Raw genomic sequence first — 19,930 nt, 5'->3', positions numbered from 1 at the left:
TGTATAAAGGATTTGTCTGCGTATTATTTTATATATTACATATTTTTATTCGCACCAATAAAGAACTTAAAAAAAAAAAACTAAACCGAATTGGGTTCAAACCAGCTTGGAACACCTAACGTGCAGATTTATAATGGCCGCGTTCAGTAGAACAAGTGATCAGTAAGCGCTCAGTGAGCTCTTGCATCTGATTGGAGTATAGTTGGAGATCTAAAAGAATATGCCAAATCATATACAAGCGCTCCCTGAGCGCTTACTGATCACTTGTTCTACTGAACGCGGCCATTAATATCAGTAAGTTGTGTACATTACTCTGCATTATGAGTATGGTGAGTAACATTAATTATATTATTGATATGTTACTTTTTTTGTAATATTGCACAATAATATTACAAGTAATATTGTTGCATAATATATTAAATCCTAAGTAGCAAGATAATGTCAAATAACATTTTCATTACATCATTAAAATGTTATTAAAACGTCATGTAATGTTATTTGGCATATAATATATCGTATTGAAGTATGAATAATATATTTTAAAGGTAATATATTATTTTATAATATGACAAATATCTTTTTTGTTAATATTATTCAAGAGGAACTTCCTTTCTTCGGGTCACTGATTTTGCCGAACTTTTGTAGAAATATAATATTGTTATAGAATTAACAAACGTTATTCAGAGACTATGCAACTCTCAACCGTTTATAAGAAATTGCGGTTTGAAATTTAACAAACTCCCTTGTTTCCATTGTAGTAGAACACGGATTGAGCAGCGGTGTAGCGCAGCGGACTAGGCGCCACATTGGCCGCGTTCAGTAGAACAAGTGATCAGTAAGCGCTCAGAGAGCTCTTGTATATGATTTGGCATATTCTTTTAGATCTCCAACTATACTCCAATCAGATGCAAGAGCTCACTGAACGCTTACTGATCACTTGTTCTACTGAACGCGGCCATTATAAATCTGCACGTTAGGTGTTCCAAGCTGGTTTGAACCCAATTCGGTTTAGTTTTTTTTTTTTAAGTTCTTTATTGGTGCGAATAAAAATATGTAATATATAAAATAATACGCAGACAAATCCTTTATACAGTCGAACATTTTTATTACAATAATGACTGTGATATATATTACAGTAATATTACTGTGATGCGTTTTCGCATTGTAATATTACTGTGATATCTCAGTAATATTACAGTAATATTTCTGCTACATTTCATTGTAATATTGCAATGGAATTGTAATAATACTGTGATATTACTGTAATATTACGTGTTATGTGGGATGTCAAGCTGTCAAAATGTCAAGCTGTCAAAATGTCACTTCTATTTTGACACATTCCCGCTTGCCGGATGAATCAACAGTCATGAAAAACGATCAGCTAGAAACGGACACGGCTGGTCAAAACTTTTTGGTGGCTATCGATCTGGGAAATGGTATAGCATCAACGCAACTGAGTGTACAAAAAGTATTATGTAAGTACAATGTTTTGCACAGTTTCTTGAAACCGTGAAACATATTTCACAGGAAACATGTGAACGCTTGATTGTTAGATGGCTTGATGCAGCACTTTTTTTAATGACTTATGAATAATTGATAAACTTCTTAAGAAAATCTAACGTACAATTAATCTTTCTCAAAGGTTAATTATACTCTTACATCATTGTAAATCAAAATGTAATTTGTATTGTATTATATTGTAAATTTAAACTGTTGAGAAAAATTTGTGTTATTTGTAAATGCTATGAAATTAATATATATTCTCGATATGTTCTTATATACGCTTTTTCACGAAGAATTCATGAGACTACATGGAAATTTATCTGCAATTACAAAAAGTTAAATTTTTTATAATTACTTTTTAACTTTCTGTAATTATGAATCCCAATAAGCAAATAGAGCGCAGACTGCGTGCAGATTGGCAGCAAATTTGATCAAAAACCCACAGCAAAACCATAGCCATCTCTGTGTCTACATTAGGCTACGGTTTTGGCGATAGATCTTGCTGTCGGGTAATTAGTGCCAAATTTGCAGCAAAAACCGCGCAAAGCTTGCAGCGCAGCAAGGTCTGCACGGTTTCTGCCGCCAATCTGCCGTCAAATTGCTACAAGCTCTGCGCGGTTTTTGCTGCAAATCTACAGCAATTTTCCGACAACAAGCTCTGCCGCATATCTGGCAGCAATTTGACAGCAAAATTTGATATAACAGATCCTGCATCAATTTGTTATCTATTTGCCATCAAAAGTTGATAGCAAGCTCTGCTCTGCTCGAAATCTGTTCGCGCAGGTTTGGCTATCTGGGAAATAAAATAAAATAAAATAAAAATAAAAAGATCTGCAAAAATTTAGCTTAAGCTAAATTTTTGCAGGTCTTTTTATTTTTGATTATTCACGTAAGCCATTAATGTTATAGGCTAAAATCAAAAGCTTATCCTAATGCTTTCGTACGAAAAAATTATGAAAAATATTGGTTTCTATCAGAATTATTTAATTTTATCAGAAAAAAGATAAGGATTTTAAAATTTCAAGATAATAATTACATTGAAAAGTCTATCTGTTACAACTTCAGCATCCTTGAATTTGTGTGCAACTTTTGTATGGAATATTTTGTATAATGTCTGAAAATGATTTAAACTGATGACCTCAGCAAACATGATGTAACAATGTTTATAATTTTCCACTCAACAATATAATTGTTATATAATGTGTATGTTACATATGACAGTTATATTGTTAAATATAAAATTATAACAATTACATAACTGTTATTTTGCTGGGACATTACTTGTTTTTTGAAATATAAAATATTATCATTCTGTACTATGTACTGTCACTCTGCTACCTGCTAAAATATAATTTCTGTACTATATACTGTGACTCTGTTATCTATTGGTAGTAATTATCTAGTAAGTTTTCAATGCTAACTACTTATATTGGCGCAGTTTCTTGCATAAACAGTTTTTTTATATCAAATACACCTATAAATTCAGATGTCATCTATTAGACTTACTAGTTAGACTCAGCACTTCGACTCTGCCTGTTACAAGCTACATTTAAAGTATAAACGATGGCTCGATTAATCAATATCGTGATGATCATCGGGATAGTGCTGGTATCCGTCTTCGCAGCCGAAGAGTTCTATTCCGATAAGTACGATAATATCGATGTCATGGGAATTCTCGAAAACGACAGATTGCGAGATCAATATTATAGCTGTTTTATGGACACAGGACCGTGCACGACAGCAGATATGAAGTTTTATAAAGGTAACATAAATTGTATTCTACTTATATATCTTACATTATTGTTCTTGGTATATTCTTCGTGCAAATCCAGTATTATTTTTACATTAACGAATAATGTCGAAGTGACTATAGTTGTTTGAAACTCAATTTCGCGTAGACTATTGGAACTGTTATTTGAAAATTCTGAGCACAGAGAAATAAAATGTTATAAATTTAAGACAGGAAGTATTCGATATTAGATTTTCATTTTATTTTCATATTATTTATTCAGAGATCATAGACGAAAGTATAGCAACAAAATGCAAGAAGTGTAATGAGAAGCAAAAGGAAAATCTAAATACGTTAACCGATTGGTACACGAAGAATAAATTGGATGACTGGAACGCTTTTGTTAAAAAGATGTTAGAGGACTTTAAGAAGAAGAATGGTGATCAATAACAGCTGGCAGAACTGACAGCAACAATATTAATTTGTAATATTACTCACAGTAAATAACAACTATCAGTAACATAAATATCAATGTTACATAATTTTCTACTCAACAATGTAAATGCAATATAACATATGTGTCATGTAGTTACATTGTTGAACAGGAAATAATAAAATTGATATAAAGTTACTGTTAACTGGTGTTTACTAGTTAAATTTGTAATATTAAATTTTTATACTTAGTTTCTGGTGCTGGAAAACTTTAGTATTTTATTCATAACTGACACCACAAAACATTATCATCCTGAGTATGGCAAGTTGTCTTTGGGAGTGCCTTAAGACGTTTGAAGTACGTTCAGGATAATCTCGGGACATTTTGTGTTGTCTAGAGTATTTATATCTGTAATATATATATTATTAAAGTATGAGATCATGCAGTAACATCGATTTTATTTCGCCAGTTACACCCGTGAACTCTGCCAATGTAAACTGTATTCAGACTTCAGACTTCAATTATTGGCTGAGCGCACTCTGACTTTAAGTGGCCCAAAGCCATTGCACAGATAAATGCTTCCATCGTATATGTAAGAGACAACAAAAGATGAATTCAGATAGAATATCTCACGCTTTGACGAATTTGGAAATGTAAGAGAATAGATATGAATGAGTAGGGCCTTGGTAGGTTCCAAAGGCAACTTCCAAAAATCACTGGTCTGGACACGTTCAAACACGTTCAAACACGTGTGGTCTTAATGTCGGTCGTAATGGTATGGTGGTGCTACTACTAAATGATGAAATAGTAACACGGTATCACCGATCAACCACAACAATAAATTTATGTTACGTCGGGAAAACACTGTGGACAGGAAGGAGCTCGAGCCACGGCAATAAGCTAGATTCGCTTTTCTGTATTAACAATAACACAGCGTCAGAGTTTATTACTAAGATAATAACGAACAAGAGATCTTATTACATACAAAAGAAACGCACGCGGAACAAAACAGAGTCACGCTAAACGTGTCACGGACGTAGCGTGAAAACTCTCTCGTGATTGGCTGAGACGACGGCCTTCAGCCGATCACGTGAACAACGGCGGAAGCGCGCGCGTGAGCGAGGGCAGGTAGCATGACCGGCGCACGTGGCCGGCCGCCAACCAACTCTATAACCAGATAGGAGAAATGTGCACCTGCCTCTGCTGCACGCGGCGACCAGGCTCGCAGGGCAGCACGATGCGCCCCGAGCCACACTATTCACTCGCGATACTCGCGCACACTCGCGAAACAAAGGCGCCTCACGAGAGAGACAAAGGACGGCGACCGCGCTTGGCCAGCCGTCGCGCGATGCAGCGCGAGCACGCCGATTTGCTGACGATGATGTCCGGACGACAATGCAGGCTCGTCTCCGTGAACGCGCGGTGCGCGGCTGCATGCAGATAACCGGGTACTGCGAACCGCGTGTAGAATCGCGGAAGATCACGTGCGCGGCACGTGAGCGACACGTGCACACCGGAACGGGCGGCTTCGGATCGACGGCCCTAAAAGCCTCTAAGCCTCGCGGGCTGAGCCCAGCACGGAACATTCGGACACGCTTACCGCCTCCGAGCACGATATCACAACGAACGTAATGTGAGAGGCATTACAGCGCACAGCCTACGCGACGAACAAGAACGAGACGGACGGAACGCACGAACGGACGAACTCTGAGGGCTATCGCACACAAATTGACATAACTGCATATGCATAGCATAAGATCGTATGGACCAATGAGCATTGAATATTAAGCATCGAACACCAATATGGCGACTTAATACTCGATGCTCATTGGTACATACGGTCTTATGCTATGCATATGCAGTTATGTCAATTGTGTGCGATAGCCCTAACCTGCACTCTCGACGAGCGGGGATACGAATCTGCTGTAGAGCGCCTGTGGGCACACTACTAGAAACCGGCACGCGCGAGCTCTCGCGGCGCGGCCGAGAAAAGTTGCCGCGGCTGTAACACCTGCTTCCGTCTCCCGACGCGAGGTGTCGGATGCTGCACTCCGCGCACTAACGAACGCACAACCGGGAGCTGCCGGACCACCACACACGTCTTAACATGCCGGCGGTTAAACCGAAACTGTAACTATAAACTGTATTCCTTCCTTCCTTCCTTCAATATTTGGCTACAGGCCTCTCTAAGAGTAATGCCCCAACGCCATTTTCCGATTAATGATATATTTCGAGATCAAAGTCTTGGAAATTTCCAAGACACGTTCCAAAAAAATCATAACTTGTCCGAACTTGTTCGAACACGTCTTGTCGTGACGGCGGTTAGGCCGGAACTAACTGTAAACTGTATTGTTTCTTGCATTACTGGTAGTCTGTTCTTTTCAGTTACACTACTGAACTGGTGCAATAAGTTAGAGTGAAAAAACATATAGGATGCTTTCCAGTTGCAATATCTTTAAGCCCATTCTACAATTGCGTGAACGTGGTTGTATGTGGTTATAAGTGATTACGACAACCTATCAGAGTAAAGCAATCAGTGAATAAAACATTCGGATTGGTTGACTCTTATGTTCACGACTACGCTTACGCAATTGTAGAATGGGCTTAAAGAATTAATGTGCACCGGAATTAATGTAAGACCGGTATTCATAGTCAGATCTTATATTTAAGATTGCTTAAGTTCATCTTTAGATACTCTATAGCCAATGAAATAACCCGTACATTATCTGAAGATAAACTTAAGCGGTCTTAAGCCCATTCTACAATTGCGTAAGCGTAGTTGTGAACGTAAGAGTCAATCAATCTGAATATTTTATTCACTGATTGCTTTACTCTGATTGGTTGTCGTAATCACTTACAACCTCTTACAACCACGTTCACGCAATTGTAGAATGGGCTTAAAATATAAGATCGACTATGAATATCGGCCTAAGTGTGAAAGTGTAAAAAGTTCAATTAATGCGAATAAACTTATTGAATATTAACTATTTTCAGACAACTCACATCTTCAAAGGACGTCCTAAAAATATTCTGATGACATCCCTCCGTCCTAAAAGCGTCTTCAGAACGTATTTTGGAAAATTTGTATTGTATGAGGTGCACTAGTGTGCAACGGACATTAGGTGTAAAAGTGTGAATAGTACAAGCAATTCGAACAAACCTAATGTGATTAAAAGATCAGTAACTTGTTTAAATTGTGGGAAAGCAGCAATGTTCGACAAGTGAAAAAAAAATTTGTTAAAAGTTAAAACAATATATAACTTGCATATTTTTCGGATTTCCCTGATTGATTATCAGTATTGAAGTTAAAATAAATATTTTTACCAAAAGAGCTGCAAAAAGATATCAAAATTCGAAAAAGGCCTTATTGTACATAATTACCCGAAAAAGAACCAGGAATATTGAAATACTAAATAGTACACCGATCGCGCCTGACGGTACTTTCACAGCAGCGCTTGAGATCGATATTTCTGCCAAATATATGATTTTTTAATATTTAATTAAAATTATCTGGATGACTCACAAATTTTTTTAATGATACTTCATAACTCTTCATACAAAATACAAACGATACCATACCGAACCTTTGTTTAATTTACCTCCGGTCATTATTTCCGGCTAAATACATGGTCCAAAAAAGAACAATTAATTACAAGTAATAGAATGACTCACAAATCTTTTCAATTACGCTTCAAAACTCTTCATATGAAATACAAACGATTTAAAAGAATAGTTTTCCAACCGGAGTTTTTTTTCCGGTCAAGTACATACAAATGTTCCACTCTTATTCCGCGCTCCGCTATTCTGCTGCATGGGTTTGCATCTTTATTGTTATGCAGGATTCACACTGCGTCCGATGTCCGACGTACGAGGTCCGATATCCAATAAAAGAACAACTTTCTAATAGAGAATTCAATTCTCCATTGGAAAGCTGTTCTCCTATTAGACGTCGTACGTCGGATATCGATGTGAATCCTCCATTAGTCCCGATTTACAATAGGTGTAGTAAGCTTTAAGCCTTAAGAATTTGACCAATCACAGTGGAATTATAGAGGAATAATCAATTGTGACTGGTTAATTTCTTACGGCTTAAAGCTTGCTACATCTATCGTAGATCGGGACTTAAGCTGGTAGCACATAGAAAAACTTAAGCAGTAAAACGTAAGCAGTAAGCAAATTGACCAATCACAGTCATTGATTCTTCTTATGGCTAAAAAATCAACTACTGTGATTGGTCAATTTGCTTACTTCTTAAGCCCATTCTACAATTGCGTGAAGGTGGTTGTAAGTGGTTGTATGTGATTACGACAACCAATCAGAGTAAAGCAATCAGTAAATAAAACAATCGGATTGGTTGACTTTTACGTCACGACAACGCTTACGCAATTGTAGAATGGGCATTACGTCTAAAGGGACGTCTACATTGGAAGTAAGCAGTAAGAAGTAGGAAGTAAGAATAAGAAATTGACCAATCATAGTTGATTATTCTTCTCACATTCGACTGTGGTTGGTCAATTTCTTATTCTTGCTTCCTACTTCTTGCTATTTACTTTCAATGTAGACGTCCCTTTACTGCTTAAGTTTTTTTGTGTACTACGATCCTTAAGGCCTTCACACACACTTTCCGTAAAGTAAGACGTAACGTAAGAATTGACCAATTACGATAGAATATTCACAAAAATGGCGACCTTATGTTTCGACGATTCTCAACGTGATTGGTCAATTCTTACGTTACGTCTTACGGTTACTGTTACGGAAAGTGTGTGTGAAGCCCATTCTACAATTGCGTAAGCGAGTCGTGATCGTAAGAGTCAACCAATCCGAATGTTTTATTTACTGATTGCTTTACTCTGATTGGTTGTCGTAATCACATACAACCACTTACACCACGTTCACGCAATTGTAGAATGGGCTTGAAGGCTTTTATTACTTCAAAAGCGCAAATCTACGGTCTGTTCCGCAATCTTGCCGAGTCAGTTCTTCGGATCCGTATACGCAACTGTCAGGTCTAGTTTAGACACGAAGATCAAAGATTAACTTGTTCTTTCCTCTCAATATTGGAAGAACAAGTGTCACAATATAATATTATAATTATTTTACTTTTGCGCCGATTGCAAGAATCAGCTCTGAGAAAGTCAATCGATTAACTACCGATCAACGATAAGTTTTTATATTTTTAGTTATTCAGAGTTAAATGACTACGTGTCTGTACTGAGTGAGTGTCTAATGATGAAATTAAACAAACATAAATAACTATATAATATTTAAAGGAACACTAAAATAATGCATTTTAGATCCTTGTAAAAGAAGTCAATAGTAAATCAGGTACAAAAAATGGCATTCCGTGATCTTGTGGAAGGAGATTGTGGAAATTCCAGCTCGTTGTTAGGTTTGGCATCACACTATGTCAATAATCATGGATTCAAGGAAGAAGGTATTCAGCAGTTACTTGGGCCACCAAACCTGCATCAACCAGTAACTGGAGATCAGTTAGTTAAAGAATTCCTAGAAGAATCAGTTTGCCCACAAACATTTAAAATGAACAATTTATTGCAAGAAATGAGGAGCATTGAACAAAGTATTTCTTGTCCTATGGTAACATCTGGAAGTATCATAGAATCAAGTAATTCAAACAATAATTGGATAATTGAATATACAGATTCTAAGAACATGGTAATTTAATAAAACATCAACATTGCTATAATACATGTAGGAAATATTCATTTTCAGCATGAAACATCTGATTGTTAAATATTTCTAATTATTAGTATAATTTATATAATATATAGAATAAAACTATAAATTAGTTTTTTACAAAACAGTTTTATAAAAATATTTTTGATATTATTAATAGGTTTTTAATGCATTATTTGTCATCATTAATGTATTATCATGTTTGGTGAATTGCTTAGAACAAGGACATGCATTTGACTAAAAGTCATCCTGAAATTGGCTTTGGACCAGAATGGGAAGAAGAATACATAAAGCAGAATATAGATATGAAACAGAATATTGCAACAAGTAGTGATTCAGAACAGTTTCAACTTTCAGAAGATTATAAGAGAGAATACTTAGAATCACAGCCAGAAATTTTTGAATTCATGAAAGAATATGATATAAACCAACAAAAAAGACACCTTGCTTGCTTTCGTGATGATGATACTATCTTGAACAAAGTGGAGGAAGAATTAGAAGCTGCAGGTTCATGGACAAATGAATTTATAAAAGATGATACTTTATCAAGTATGTATTTATAGTTTTTTCCTTTAACAATATGTATTATATGATATTTGTTTCATAAACACTTCACATAAACTATGATGTTTCCTCATATTCTCCTGAATCATGTTTAAGTAAAATGTATTATAATTAATATAAAATACATATTAATTAATAAATTAATAATAAGCAAATAATAAAAAAATAATATATATTCTAGAAGACACTGATTACAATAGCTGGGAAGAGTTAGAAAAACAATGGGAAAAATTAGATAGCACTGATTTCTACCCATTTGGCGTATCAAATGATCCCGTTTCTGAGGTGTATGAATTTCAACAAACAAATCCTATGAAAGATTTGCCAAATGCGTTAGAGGAAGGCAAGAGACGATTAAAAGTGGGAGATTTGCCAGGTGCTGTGCTTTGTTTTGAAGTAGCTGTTCAACAGGAAGAAAATAATTCTGAAGCTTGGTATCTTCTTGGCAGAGCACAGGCTGAAAATGAGCAAGATCATTTTGCCATTCCTGCCTTAAAGCGTTGTCTGGATTTAGATCCAATGCATGGTGCTGCTCTCATGGCACTAGCAGTTTGTTATACAAATGAATGTCAGCAAAGGCAAGCTTGCATTACATTGAAGGAATGGCTATTGAAAAACGTGAAATATGAACACTTGGTTATAGAAGGTTCGGGAATATCTGAACGACATCCACGTTCACCTAGCATATTGTTAGAGTGAGTTGAGAGAAGATAATATTTATAATAGGAAGTTTTTTTTAACTTATCAAATATTTATTTTTATAGTAATGCACTACGGAGAGAAGTTCAACAATTGTATATCAAAGCCGCGAGAATGAATCCCCACGGTGAAATTGACCCGGACGTACAATGTGGGCTAGGTGTACTATTAACTTTGATGAGCGAGTATGAAAAAGCTGCGGATTGCTTTCAAGCAGCGTTAGCGGTGCGTCCCGAGGTAAATGCAATCTCTTCCTTCCAGGGGTATTACTATTCCGTTCCCACGTACCGACAGTTGTCGAATCGGTAGGCATCGTTGCACAGTTTTCCCACGATATAAAAGCGCAACAACGCTTACCGATTCGATAACTGTCGGAACCACGGTAACGAAATAGCAGCCCTGTAAAGAAAGTTTTGTATTAATGACTTAAATTGAATATGTATTTCCGAAAGGATCCTGGATTGTGGAATAGATGGGGCGCTACTCTGGCTAATGGGCAACGATCGGCAGAAGCTATAGATGCGTATCGACGTGCCTTAGAATTATCGCCTGGATTCATCAGAGCACGTTACAACCTCGGCATATCTTGCATTAATCTTGGAGCACATGCGTGAGTGTATGAATTTCTATATTTCTTATGTTGGAATAAAAATAATCATATTTAATAATTAATAAAATTATGTTACAGACAAGCAGCTGAACATCTTCTGATAGCCTTAAATCAGCAAGCCTCAGGAAGAGACACAGAAGGTAAACCTGTAGCTTCTGAAGTAAATATGTCAAGAACGATATGGTCAACTTTAAGATTAGTAATAGCATTAATGGACAAAGTTCATTTGATGGAATCTGTAGATAATAGGTAACATTTTATGTTATCTTTCACCTTAATATAAATTGAAATGTATGCGTGAAAACTAAAATACATACACTTTCTTTTTCAGAGATTTACAAAAATTAAATAAGGAATTTGAAATTGTATGGAATCCACACACATAAATGCATTTATAAGTTTACATGGTAATATGCAAATACTTTAGGTATAGATAATCTGGAAAAGAAATAATCGTATTTTTTGCCATAAATACGGGTAGAATATATGGATGGTTAATGGCGCGCGAATTCTGACATATTTTATATATATTTCCAACATGTTAATTAAATCTGTAAAAATGTATTGGGTTGGCCAATAATTCTTGTGCAGTTTTTTATCTGCAAATGAAAGATGATGTTTTATAGAATACAATAATTAGTCAATAATGTATTGATCATTATGTGATCCTCTATTTTTTGCCATCTCTCTGGCAGTTTTATAATTCCTCATTCAAAGGACATTCTATTTTCTCGGTGAAAAACTATCAAGTGTTGTTTGATAGCTTTCTTAGAAGTGAAGGAAGTCCATTCAAGGAAACAAGTGATAATTTGAAGGGGTAAGGTCTGATGAATATGAAGGATATGGTAAGACATTCCAGCCCAACTCCAGTCATTTTTACCAGATTCGCAAAGTTATGTATGGCTTGGTATTGTGGTGAAAGAGAGCGTTTTTGCGATTCAATAATTCTGGACGTTTCTCATGGATAACTGCGTTTAATTTATCCAGTTGATCACACAATACACATTTAAATTGATCGTTCTATTCTTTGGAAAAAGTTTGTAAAACAACACTTTTCTAATCTCACCAAATTGAAAACATGACCTTACTCAGGTAAGGCTCTGCTTTCAAAGTGCTTTTTGGCGTTTTGTCGCATTGCCTTCATGATCTTTTGCGCTTGATATTGTAGACTATCAATTTTTTATCGCTCATCACTATTCACTTCAGAAATAGATCGCTTTTCTCATTTTTTTCTGAGTAGATCGCGGGTAAATCGCGGAAATAGATTAACTTCACTGAATTCGTGTGGCTCAATTGAGCCGGCTGACGTAATCAAATTGATGCAGATGGTTTTTTACGCTCGATTTCTGCTAAAAATACTAGTTTTAGTTATCCATCTTTTAAATAACGTTAAACATTAACGCGTACATTAACAATTAACATTAAACACAAACCAACCATCTTCGTACAGTTTGTTTTTAAATATACGTTGAAATGTCATCTGTCAATGGCCGCGTTCAGTAGAACAAGTGATCAGTAAGCGCTCAGGGAGCTCTTGTATATGATTTGGCATATTCTTTTAGATCTCCAACTATACTCCAATCAGATGCAAGAGCTCACTGAGCGCTTACTGATCACTTGTTCTACTGAACGCGGCCAATGGCTGCATCCAGTACTACAATTGCTCACTGAGCGCTCAGTGAGCTCTTAGCATCTGATTGAAATTGTAACGATCCTTCCACGATAGAAAGAACGAACGAACCACGAACGAACCACGAGCGTTAAACCGACTATCCTAAACGGCTCGTTACGAAAACAAAACCCGCGACAAACAGATGTAAACACCGCCGACCGACCGCGAATATCACAACATTATATCAGACTAAAATGAATATAAAAGACAGCGCGAAAACCTCAGAAGAGAGCAGTCTTCCGAGGCACTCCGCTGAGCAAAGCTAAGACTCTGACAGCAGCAGCTCCTCGCGAACACCGCTATCTAGAACATCGCATCTTAGACCGTCCTCGTTACCACTCCGTCGACTTATTGGATTCGTAAAGTCGACATTCCTCGATACCGCTCCGTCGACTTATTGGATTAGTAAAGTCGACATCCGCGTAGACTTATTGGATTCGTAAAGTCTACATCCTCGACTACCGTCCCGTCGACTTATTGGATTCGTAAAGTCGACCTCCGCGTAGACTTATTGGATTCGTAAAGTCTACATCCTCGAGTACCGCTCCATCGACTTATTGGATTCGTAAAGTCGACATTCCTCGATACCGCTCCGTCGACTTATTGGATTCGTAGAGTCGACATCCGCGTAGACTTGTTGGATTCGTAAAGTCTATATCCTGATTACCGCTCCGTCGACTCGTCGAATTCCTAGAGCCGACATCTGTGTCGATTCGCCAAATTCGTAAAGTCGACAGCGATATAGATTATCGGACACGTAAAGTCCACATCGTTGTTACTGCTCCGTCTCATACAGAGCGTCGATATCCGTGAAACTGCGCTGTCACCCCGGAGAACTAATCTCCGTGGCACACCGTTACAGCGCTCGACCGCGGGTGTATATCAGCTGGACACGGGGCAATTGGACACAGTCCAATCACAAGTCGCTGTTCCAAGGGACCCTACAAATGTCTCTAATCACATGGTGCTGTGATTGGCTGTGTCCAAATGCACCGTGTCCAAGTGCACCGCTCCCCTCGACCGCTCTACCAAACTCCGACGCATCCCGGCTCGCTGTCGCGTAAAGGGACGTCTACATTGGAAGTAAACAGTAAGAAGTAGGAAGTAAAAATAAGAAATTGACCAATCATAGTTGATTATTCTTCTCACATTCAACTGTGGTTGGTCAATTTCTTACTCTTACTTCCTACTTCTTGCTATTTACTTCCAATGTAGACGTCCCTTTATGCATTCGAAGCCGTATTTACTCCTCGAGTAACGGATCTCGGCGCGCGACCGAAATTAAAGATCCAAGCGTCAACATCTTGCCGCAAGCGCGAGACAATCGACGCGTCATAGTACCGCCCGCGTCCCGCAGTAAGAAATTGACCAACCACAGTCGAATGTGAGAAGAATAATCAACTATGATTGGTCAATTTCTTATTCTTACTTTCTACTTCTTACTGCTTACTTCCAATGTAGACGTCCCTTTACCGCGTCCTGTGTGCAGGAGCCATGAGTCTGGAGCTAGTGCAAGCAGTGCAGTGCAGTGCAAAGGTAAAAGTTACTGTACCAGTGCAAGTAGTTCAGGTGAAAAGAACAGATCTATGAAGATGGAAGAGATGAATATTGCAGAAATTAAAAGGAATGAATGTGGCAATATCCCAGATAGGTTCTACGGGAAATTGAGATACATACATTAATGCAAGTACAGTAAATTCTTCATCTGAAGAATTATTTGCATCTAAAATTATATGTTGCGCCATGTTATTTCCTGCACTATGGCGTTCTTTTCCATCCTATCTGGCATGTCTGAACCTATGAACTTTTGCTGTACTCGCCAGTTCCAATTCCGAAGCAGTGCAGTTCTAGTGCAGCACTAGTTCAATTGAAAAGAACAAACCTAATAATACAGGTTGTTATGATATTGTTTATACCAAATAATGATAATGATTTTAAGTAGTTGTAATAGACAAATCATTATACATAATTTATATAAAAATGATTAGGCTAAATATAATAAAGTTCAATTAGTCCTGATGTTAAAATCTATTTGCAGAATATGTATTAAGTATTTTTTTAATTGCAGATACTGTTATCAATATTAACAATAAGAAAATCAATAAACAAATGGATACATCAAGTTCGGAAGACGAAATATCCACGAATGCTCTTAAGGAAGCAGTTGATCAACAATTTTTAAGTGACAATCTTTATAACACAGAAAAACCCCAATTAATATCTCTCTCTAGTAAGTAAATTCAACTTTGTACTATTTTTTAAATTTACATATAATCCTAAGTGCTTCAAAGAAAGTAAAACGAAAAATTATTTTGTGATATTTGAGTAATCAAAAGCTATAATCTTTAAAATGTTATTTATCTAAGTTTGGTTCAAACATATTCATACAAAAAGAAACTCAGTAAATATATGTAGCTTGTCTACAATTCCTATTAAAATGTAATAAATTTTGTTAACATTCAAACTTATATGAGTGAGATGTAATATTAATATGAAATATAGATATATATGTATTGGTTGTCTTCTCTATATTAATTTTATAATTAGTAATTATTTTTTTATGGTTTTAGAAGAACAGGGAATCAATAAATCAAAGTCCTTGAGAACAAACTTGAAACAGGAGGACCAGTTTGCAAATTTTAATGTGACTACTACATTCCAGAATTTTGTCGCCAAGAAGCTAGATGAAATGTTAGATAAGTATGTGATAAGGTTTATCTTAATAATCTAAGATAATAAGATAAATATCTTCAACATTTATCATTTTCTAAATAACTTTTTTCAGAGTTATTATTTTAAAACAGCACAAGTCTACTGATTGCGTAGAACAACAAAAGAGGAACAAAAAATCAGGAATAAAGCTTTTAAGTTCATCGAAAAATTTTCTATGTATCACAGAAGTGCATACAGCTAATGAAAAAAAATCTAAGAAGCACAAAAGATGCCATGAACTTGTAGAAGACGATGATGCAATATCGAAATTCCGGGAGGCTGCTGTCGATCCAGAATATATATTAAGTAAATTAGATACAAAAGCTTGGACCAGTAAGCGACCGGAACCAGAATTTAAATATAAGAAATTAAAAAATGGCACTCTAATTGAACAACCATAGGATATATTTTCTACACTTACAATTATTTTGCATATGTAAATTAATATAATATATTTATGTGTATATATGTATGATGAGTATGTATATATATACACGAGGTGTAAAATTGAAAATGTTAAAGGTTATTGGTTTTAAAATTAAGAAAAATATAAAATATTTGTTTTCTATTAATCATTTAATATTGGAAGTAACATTAAAATTGATGAAGTTAGTTTTTTGAGATGTAGAGTTATTAAAATAAATTCAAGAACATTTTGATTGTTTAACTATCAACATAATAACTTGTAACATCTTTAATTTTACACAGTGTATATATATATATATATATATATATATGTATTCAAAGATGGAATTACTTTGTGAAAATTGTAAATTTGTAACAAAAGCTTGTAAGCTTTTTTTTACTGAAATTCCAGACTATTGCGTAAATATGCAATAACTATATGTATAAATATTTAACCACATATATATGCACCATTTTGTCCTACTACCATTTATTATCTTTGTGGTAGTCTTATGATTCCATCCCTTGAGAACTTTTCATCTTTGGTAATAAATTGCTCAAAGTGATTTTTATAGTCCTCCAAAGAAGTGAAGTTTTTACTTTTAAGCGAATTCTGTAAGAACGAATAAGTGATCGAAGGGATAAATTTGAAAGTGCTATATTAAATGAATGTGGCAGATGTAATAAAACATTTTATTTGAACCGCGATAAAAAAAGATATTCGAGGAAGAAATATTGGGTAGCACCTATTTTCCAAGATAGAAAAGGGCATGGATTTTTTCATGCTGTGCTACCTAAACTTCTTCTAGAAGACTTAAGATTTCATAATTATATACGCATATCTGCAAGTCAATTTGAAAATTTAATATTTATAGTTAGAGCAGACATATTTAAGCATTATTATATTAGAGAACTTATAGATGTGTTGGGAGCGTCCCGATTACCTACAGTACGATTGCACACAAACCAATCGATGATAAGAATTATCTAGTTAATTATCAGATCGTACCAATCATTACAATTTGTGGTCAATCGTACTGTCGGCAATCGGGACCCTCCCGATATTGTTGAGATGTCAACAGTGATTGAGCGAGTTTTTAATTCATCGATAGATCCATCGATGAATTAAAAAACTCGATCATTATCTTAGCGAATATTCGCTAAAAGCTAAAAAATTTCAGCGAACAGCGATTACTCGCTAGCGAATAGCGAATGACCACGTGACCTTCAATCGCAGCGATTTATTCGCTACATGAATTTGCACTTAGAGAGAGAGAGAGATGCAGTAGCTAAAGTACTATTCACAAGAGATTTGTTCGCGTTGCTTGGACTTTTGACACTTTTGCACTTAATGCCTGTTGCACACCAAACGTGATGAATGAAATCCAATGAGAGTTCTTTTTTCGAAGAGAGGTTCAGTCGGGCGTTAGGTGTAAAAGTGTAGAAATTGCAGGCAACGCAACAAACCTAAGCAGTTCATTCGATTCAAAAGTGGTAATTTTAACCTCGAAAAATAAACACACTCAGGCAAGCCTTCGGTTGTTAATAATAACCGAATTGCAACGCAATTAAAAATAATTCATACTACTATAAAGAGCATAAACTTAAGACGTAATAGTTTAAACATAGAGATTAAAATTTTCTTGTCACAACAGGTGACAACAGTCACAAACAGGTTTGTGTATTTTTTGTCACAACAGGATATCATTAAGACATTTAAAGTGATGGAATGTCCAAGCACAAGTTCAACTATTAATATTTGTGAATTGTAAGTAGAGTTCTGTGCATATATTTAACTGAATTATAATCTGTAAAGTGTGATTTAGGTTATGTTCCATTCAAATTTCAAGTATAATTTTGCTACTACTATATTTAAATTGCATATTCATATTACAAATCTTAGAATTTATTTCTTATTTAACAACGTATGTTTTAAATTTGTTAATTAAAATAAATTTTTAGATGTAACAAACATGTGCGTTTGTATACTTGTCCACGTTGTGGCATAGGCTACTGTGGAATCCAATGTTACAAATCAAATGCTCATACAGATTGCTCTGAGAGTTTTTACAAACAGTGTGTCGAGGATGAGCTAAAATCTCAAGAAAATGATCCTGCTGTTAGGCAGAAGATGGAAGAGATCCTTAAGAGAGTATATGAGGAGGATTTGGAAGATGATATTTTAGGGGAGAATATTGATGAAGATTCTCCTTTAGATTCGGACGATGAGCAGGAAGTAAATAAGACTGATATCTTTAAGAATTAAAAATGCATTATTTATTGTGTATCAAGTATACACATTTATGATATTTATTATGTATCATCGGGTATACACATATTTATCCTTGGATATATTTTACAGCTTCCTGATTTAGAAGTCAGATTACAGAATGTTAATCTTGATGATCCTAATGAGCTGTGGTCAGCTTTATCTAATACTGAGAGGCAAGAGTTTGAAGCACTTATGAAGAATGGAGAAGCAGAAAAATTATTGCCCAAGTGGACCCCATGGTGGACTCAATGTGTGAAAAAGAAATTAATTCAATCCATTGACGAAGATACTACAAATGCTTATAGTGACTTGAAGTATCCTGTTCTAATAGATGTATCATTATTTAATGAACTTCAGGTAAAGTTTGATGATACAAATGAGTAAATGCACTTAGGGCTGATTGTTCCAACTTCTTGGTAAGCTACCTGACAGTTGTATCATATGTCTTTTTGTTTTTTTAAAATCGGACAGAGATAGACATGATTTAACTGTCAGGCAACTTACCAAGAAGTTGGAACAATTGGCCCTTAGAATGATGAAATTTTATTAAGTAAACTATTATTTGTTTTTAGAAAGCATCTCCCTGTGTATATTTTAATATGATAAATGTGATATATGCCTATGCATATGTAGCTCTTTATTACAATGGAGATTATCTTGATTGTGCTGACGATGCTGCCAATATCTTTTTAACTATATGTATGAACATGAAGGAGAATAAGGTGTTTAACGATGCAGAATCAGCAATTCAATCAATTATAGAAAATGTTACAAGCGTAAGTTTATACATATTATGTTGCTTACAATAACATATGTTACACATAACAAAATATGTAAATATATATATATATTAATATTATAATTACTAATAAACTTGTAGATTGACTGGTTACCACGAGATAATCAAACATTAACAGCGTTAAGAGAAGCTGGAGCTTCCATCTTGCAAGGGCCAGCTCCTGAAGTGAAAACTGTTTACACATCTGCAGCTCTTTCAGAATTGCATAGATTATTAACAGCAGCCAAGAAAGAAATTTCAACCCCTAAAGATACAACCAACAATCAAGAATTTACAAGAAAATTTGTGCAAAAATTCAATCTTGACGTAACTTTGTCAAAGAAAACTATACTTCTATGTTTAAAAAAATTAGAGTACTATTTATCATGGGTGAAAAGCCATGAGGCAGAACTACAAAGTATTGTTTGTTATTAAAAACTAAAAGTAGGAAAATATGTCTAGATATCATTCATAGGTTTTATAATCTGTAAATATTTTTTCTTACTATTAAGTATATTCTCCATTAACCCTTACTGTGTAACGTCTTTTCTGGCATCTTAAACGTGTATCTCGTGTCCGATGCTTAAAAAAGTACATTAAAGTGTTCTAAAAAATCTGAAAAAATTTATGTTACCTTATTAACCATCCTACTTTAAGGATCAATCGATATATTCCTGATTTTTTCATTTGTTTAAACAATTATTTATATAAACAAATAAAAACGTGAAAAATATTTTTTTTTCAAAAAATCGTAACTTTGTCAAAAATTAATGCATTTTAAAAATTCGAACGGGAAATTAAAGCTTAAAAATAGGGGAGCGGTGCACTTGGACACGGTGCATTTGGACACAGCCAATCA

The 19,930-nt window shown here is 35.3% G+C and overlaps 4 protein-coding genes across 6 annotated transcripts; all 4 read left to right on the top strand.

Annotated features, from left to right (window-relative positions):
• Positions 1 to 2,996: 2,996 nt before the first annotated feature.
• Positions 2,997 to 4,114, top strand: LOC116848458 (ejaculatory bulb-specific protein 3-like). 2 transcript variants are annotated; one of them, XM_032824572.1, is made up of 3 exons: positions 2,997 to 3,265; positions 3,516 to 3,716; positions 3,917 to 4,114. In XM_032824572.1, the coding sequence occupies exons 1-2, from the start codon at positions 3,067 to 3,069 to the stop codon at positions 3,680 to 3,682; spliced, it is 366 nt and encodes a 121-aa protein (XP_032680463.1). In that variant the 5' UTR covers positions 2,997 to 3,066; the 3' UTR covers positions 3,683 to 3,716; positions 3,917 to 4,114. The 2 variants fall into 2 exon arrangements, with proteins under 2 accessions (XP_032680463.1, XP_032680462.1); XM_032824571.1 differs by having other exon boundaries at positions 3,516 to 4,114.
• A 4,486-nt stretch (positions 4,115 to 8,600) lies between these two features.
• On the top strand, positions 8,601 to 11,879 carry LOC116848482 (peroxisomal targeting signal 1 receptor). Its single transcript, XM_032824607.1, has 8 exons — positions 8,601 to 8,880; positions 8,960 to 9,338; positions 9,578 to 9,908; positions 10,105 to 10,618; positions 10,688 to 10,859; positions 11,075 to 11,232; positions 11,311 to 11,481; positions 11,564 to 11,879. Exons 2-8 carry the CDS (start codon positions 9,000 to 9,002, stop codon positions 11,616 to 11,618), a joined length of 1,740 nt encoding a protein of 579 aa, XP_032680498.1. The 5' UTR covers positions 8,601 to 8,880; positions 8,960 to 8,999; the 3' UTR covers positions 11,619 to 11,879.
• Positions 11,880 to 14,424: 2,545 nt separating this feature from the next.
• LOC116848509 lies at positions 14,425 to 16,084 on the top strand. Of its 2 annotated transcripts, none has more exons than XM_032824667.1 (4): positions 14,425 to 14,798; positions 14,973 to 15,134; positions 15,478 to 15,604; positions 15,690 to 16,084. In XM_032824667.1, the coding sequence occupies exons 2-4, from the start codon at positions 15,014 to 15,016 to the stop codon at positions 16,015 to 16,017; spliced, it is 576 nt and encodes a 191-aa protein (XP_032680558.1). In that variant the 5' UTR covers positions 14,425 to 14,798; positions 14,973 to 15,013; the 3' UTR covers positions 16,018 to 16,084. The 2 variants fall into 2 exon arrangements, with proteins under 2 accessions (XP_032680558.1, XP_032680557.1); XM_032824666.1 differs by having other exon boundaries at positions 14,427 to 14,798; positions 15,475 to 15,604.
• A 1,229-nt stretch (positions 16,085 to 17,313) lies between these two features.
• LOC116848508 (zinc finger HIT domain-containing protein 2) lies at positions 17,314 to 19,681 on the top strand. Its single transcript, XM_032824665.1, has 5 exons — positions 17,314 to 17,789; positions 17,984 to 18,257; positions 18,384 to 18,650; positions 18,866 to 19,069; positions 19,174 to 19,681. The coding sequence occupies exons 1-5, from the start codon at positions 17,746 to 17,748 to the stop codon at positions 19,504 to 19,506; spliced, it is 1,122 nt and encodes a 373-aa protein (XP_032680556.1). The 5' UTR covers positions 17,314 to 17,745; the 3' UTR covers positions 19,507 to 19,681.
• Positions 19,682 to 19,930: the final 249 nt, after the last annotated feature.

The sequence above is a fragment of the Odontomachus brunneus genome, unplaced genomic scaffold, assembly GCF_010583005.1.
Source record: "Odontomachus brunneus isolate Ranch 3 - 2012 unplaced genomic scaffold, Obru_v1 Obru_scaffold_096, whole genome shotgun sequence".
NCBI classification, from domain to species: domain Eukaryota; kingdom Metazoa; phylum Arthropoda; class Insecta; order Hymenoptera; family Formicidae; genus Odontomachus; species Odontomachus brunneus.
The sequence above is the reverse complement of the archived record's forward strand: the minus strand, read 5'-3'. Positions and strand labels throughout refer to the sequence as shown.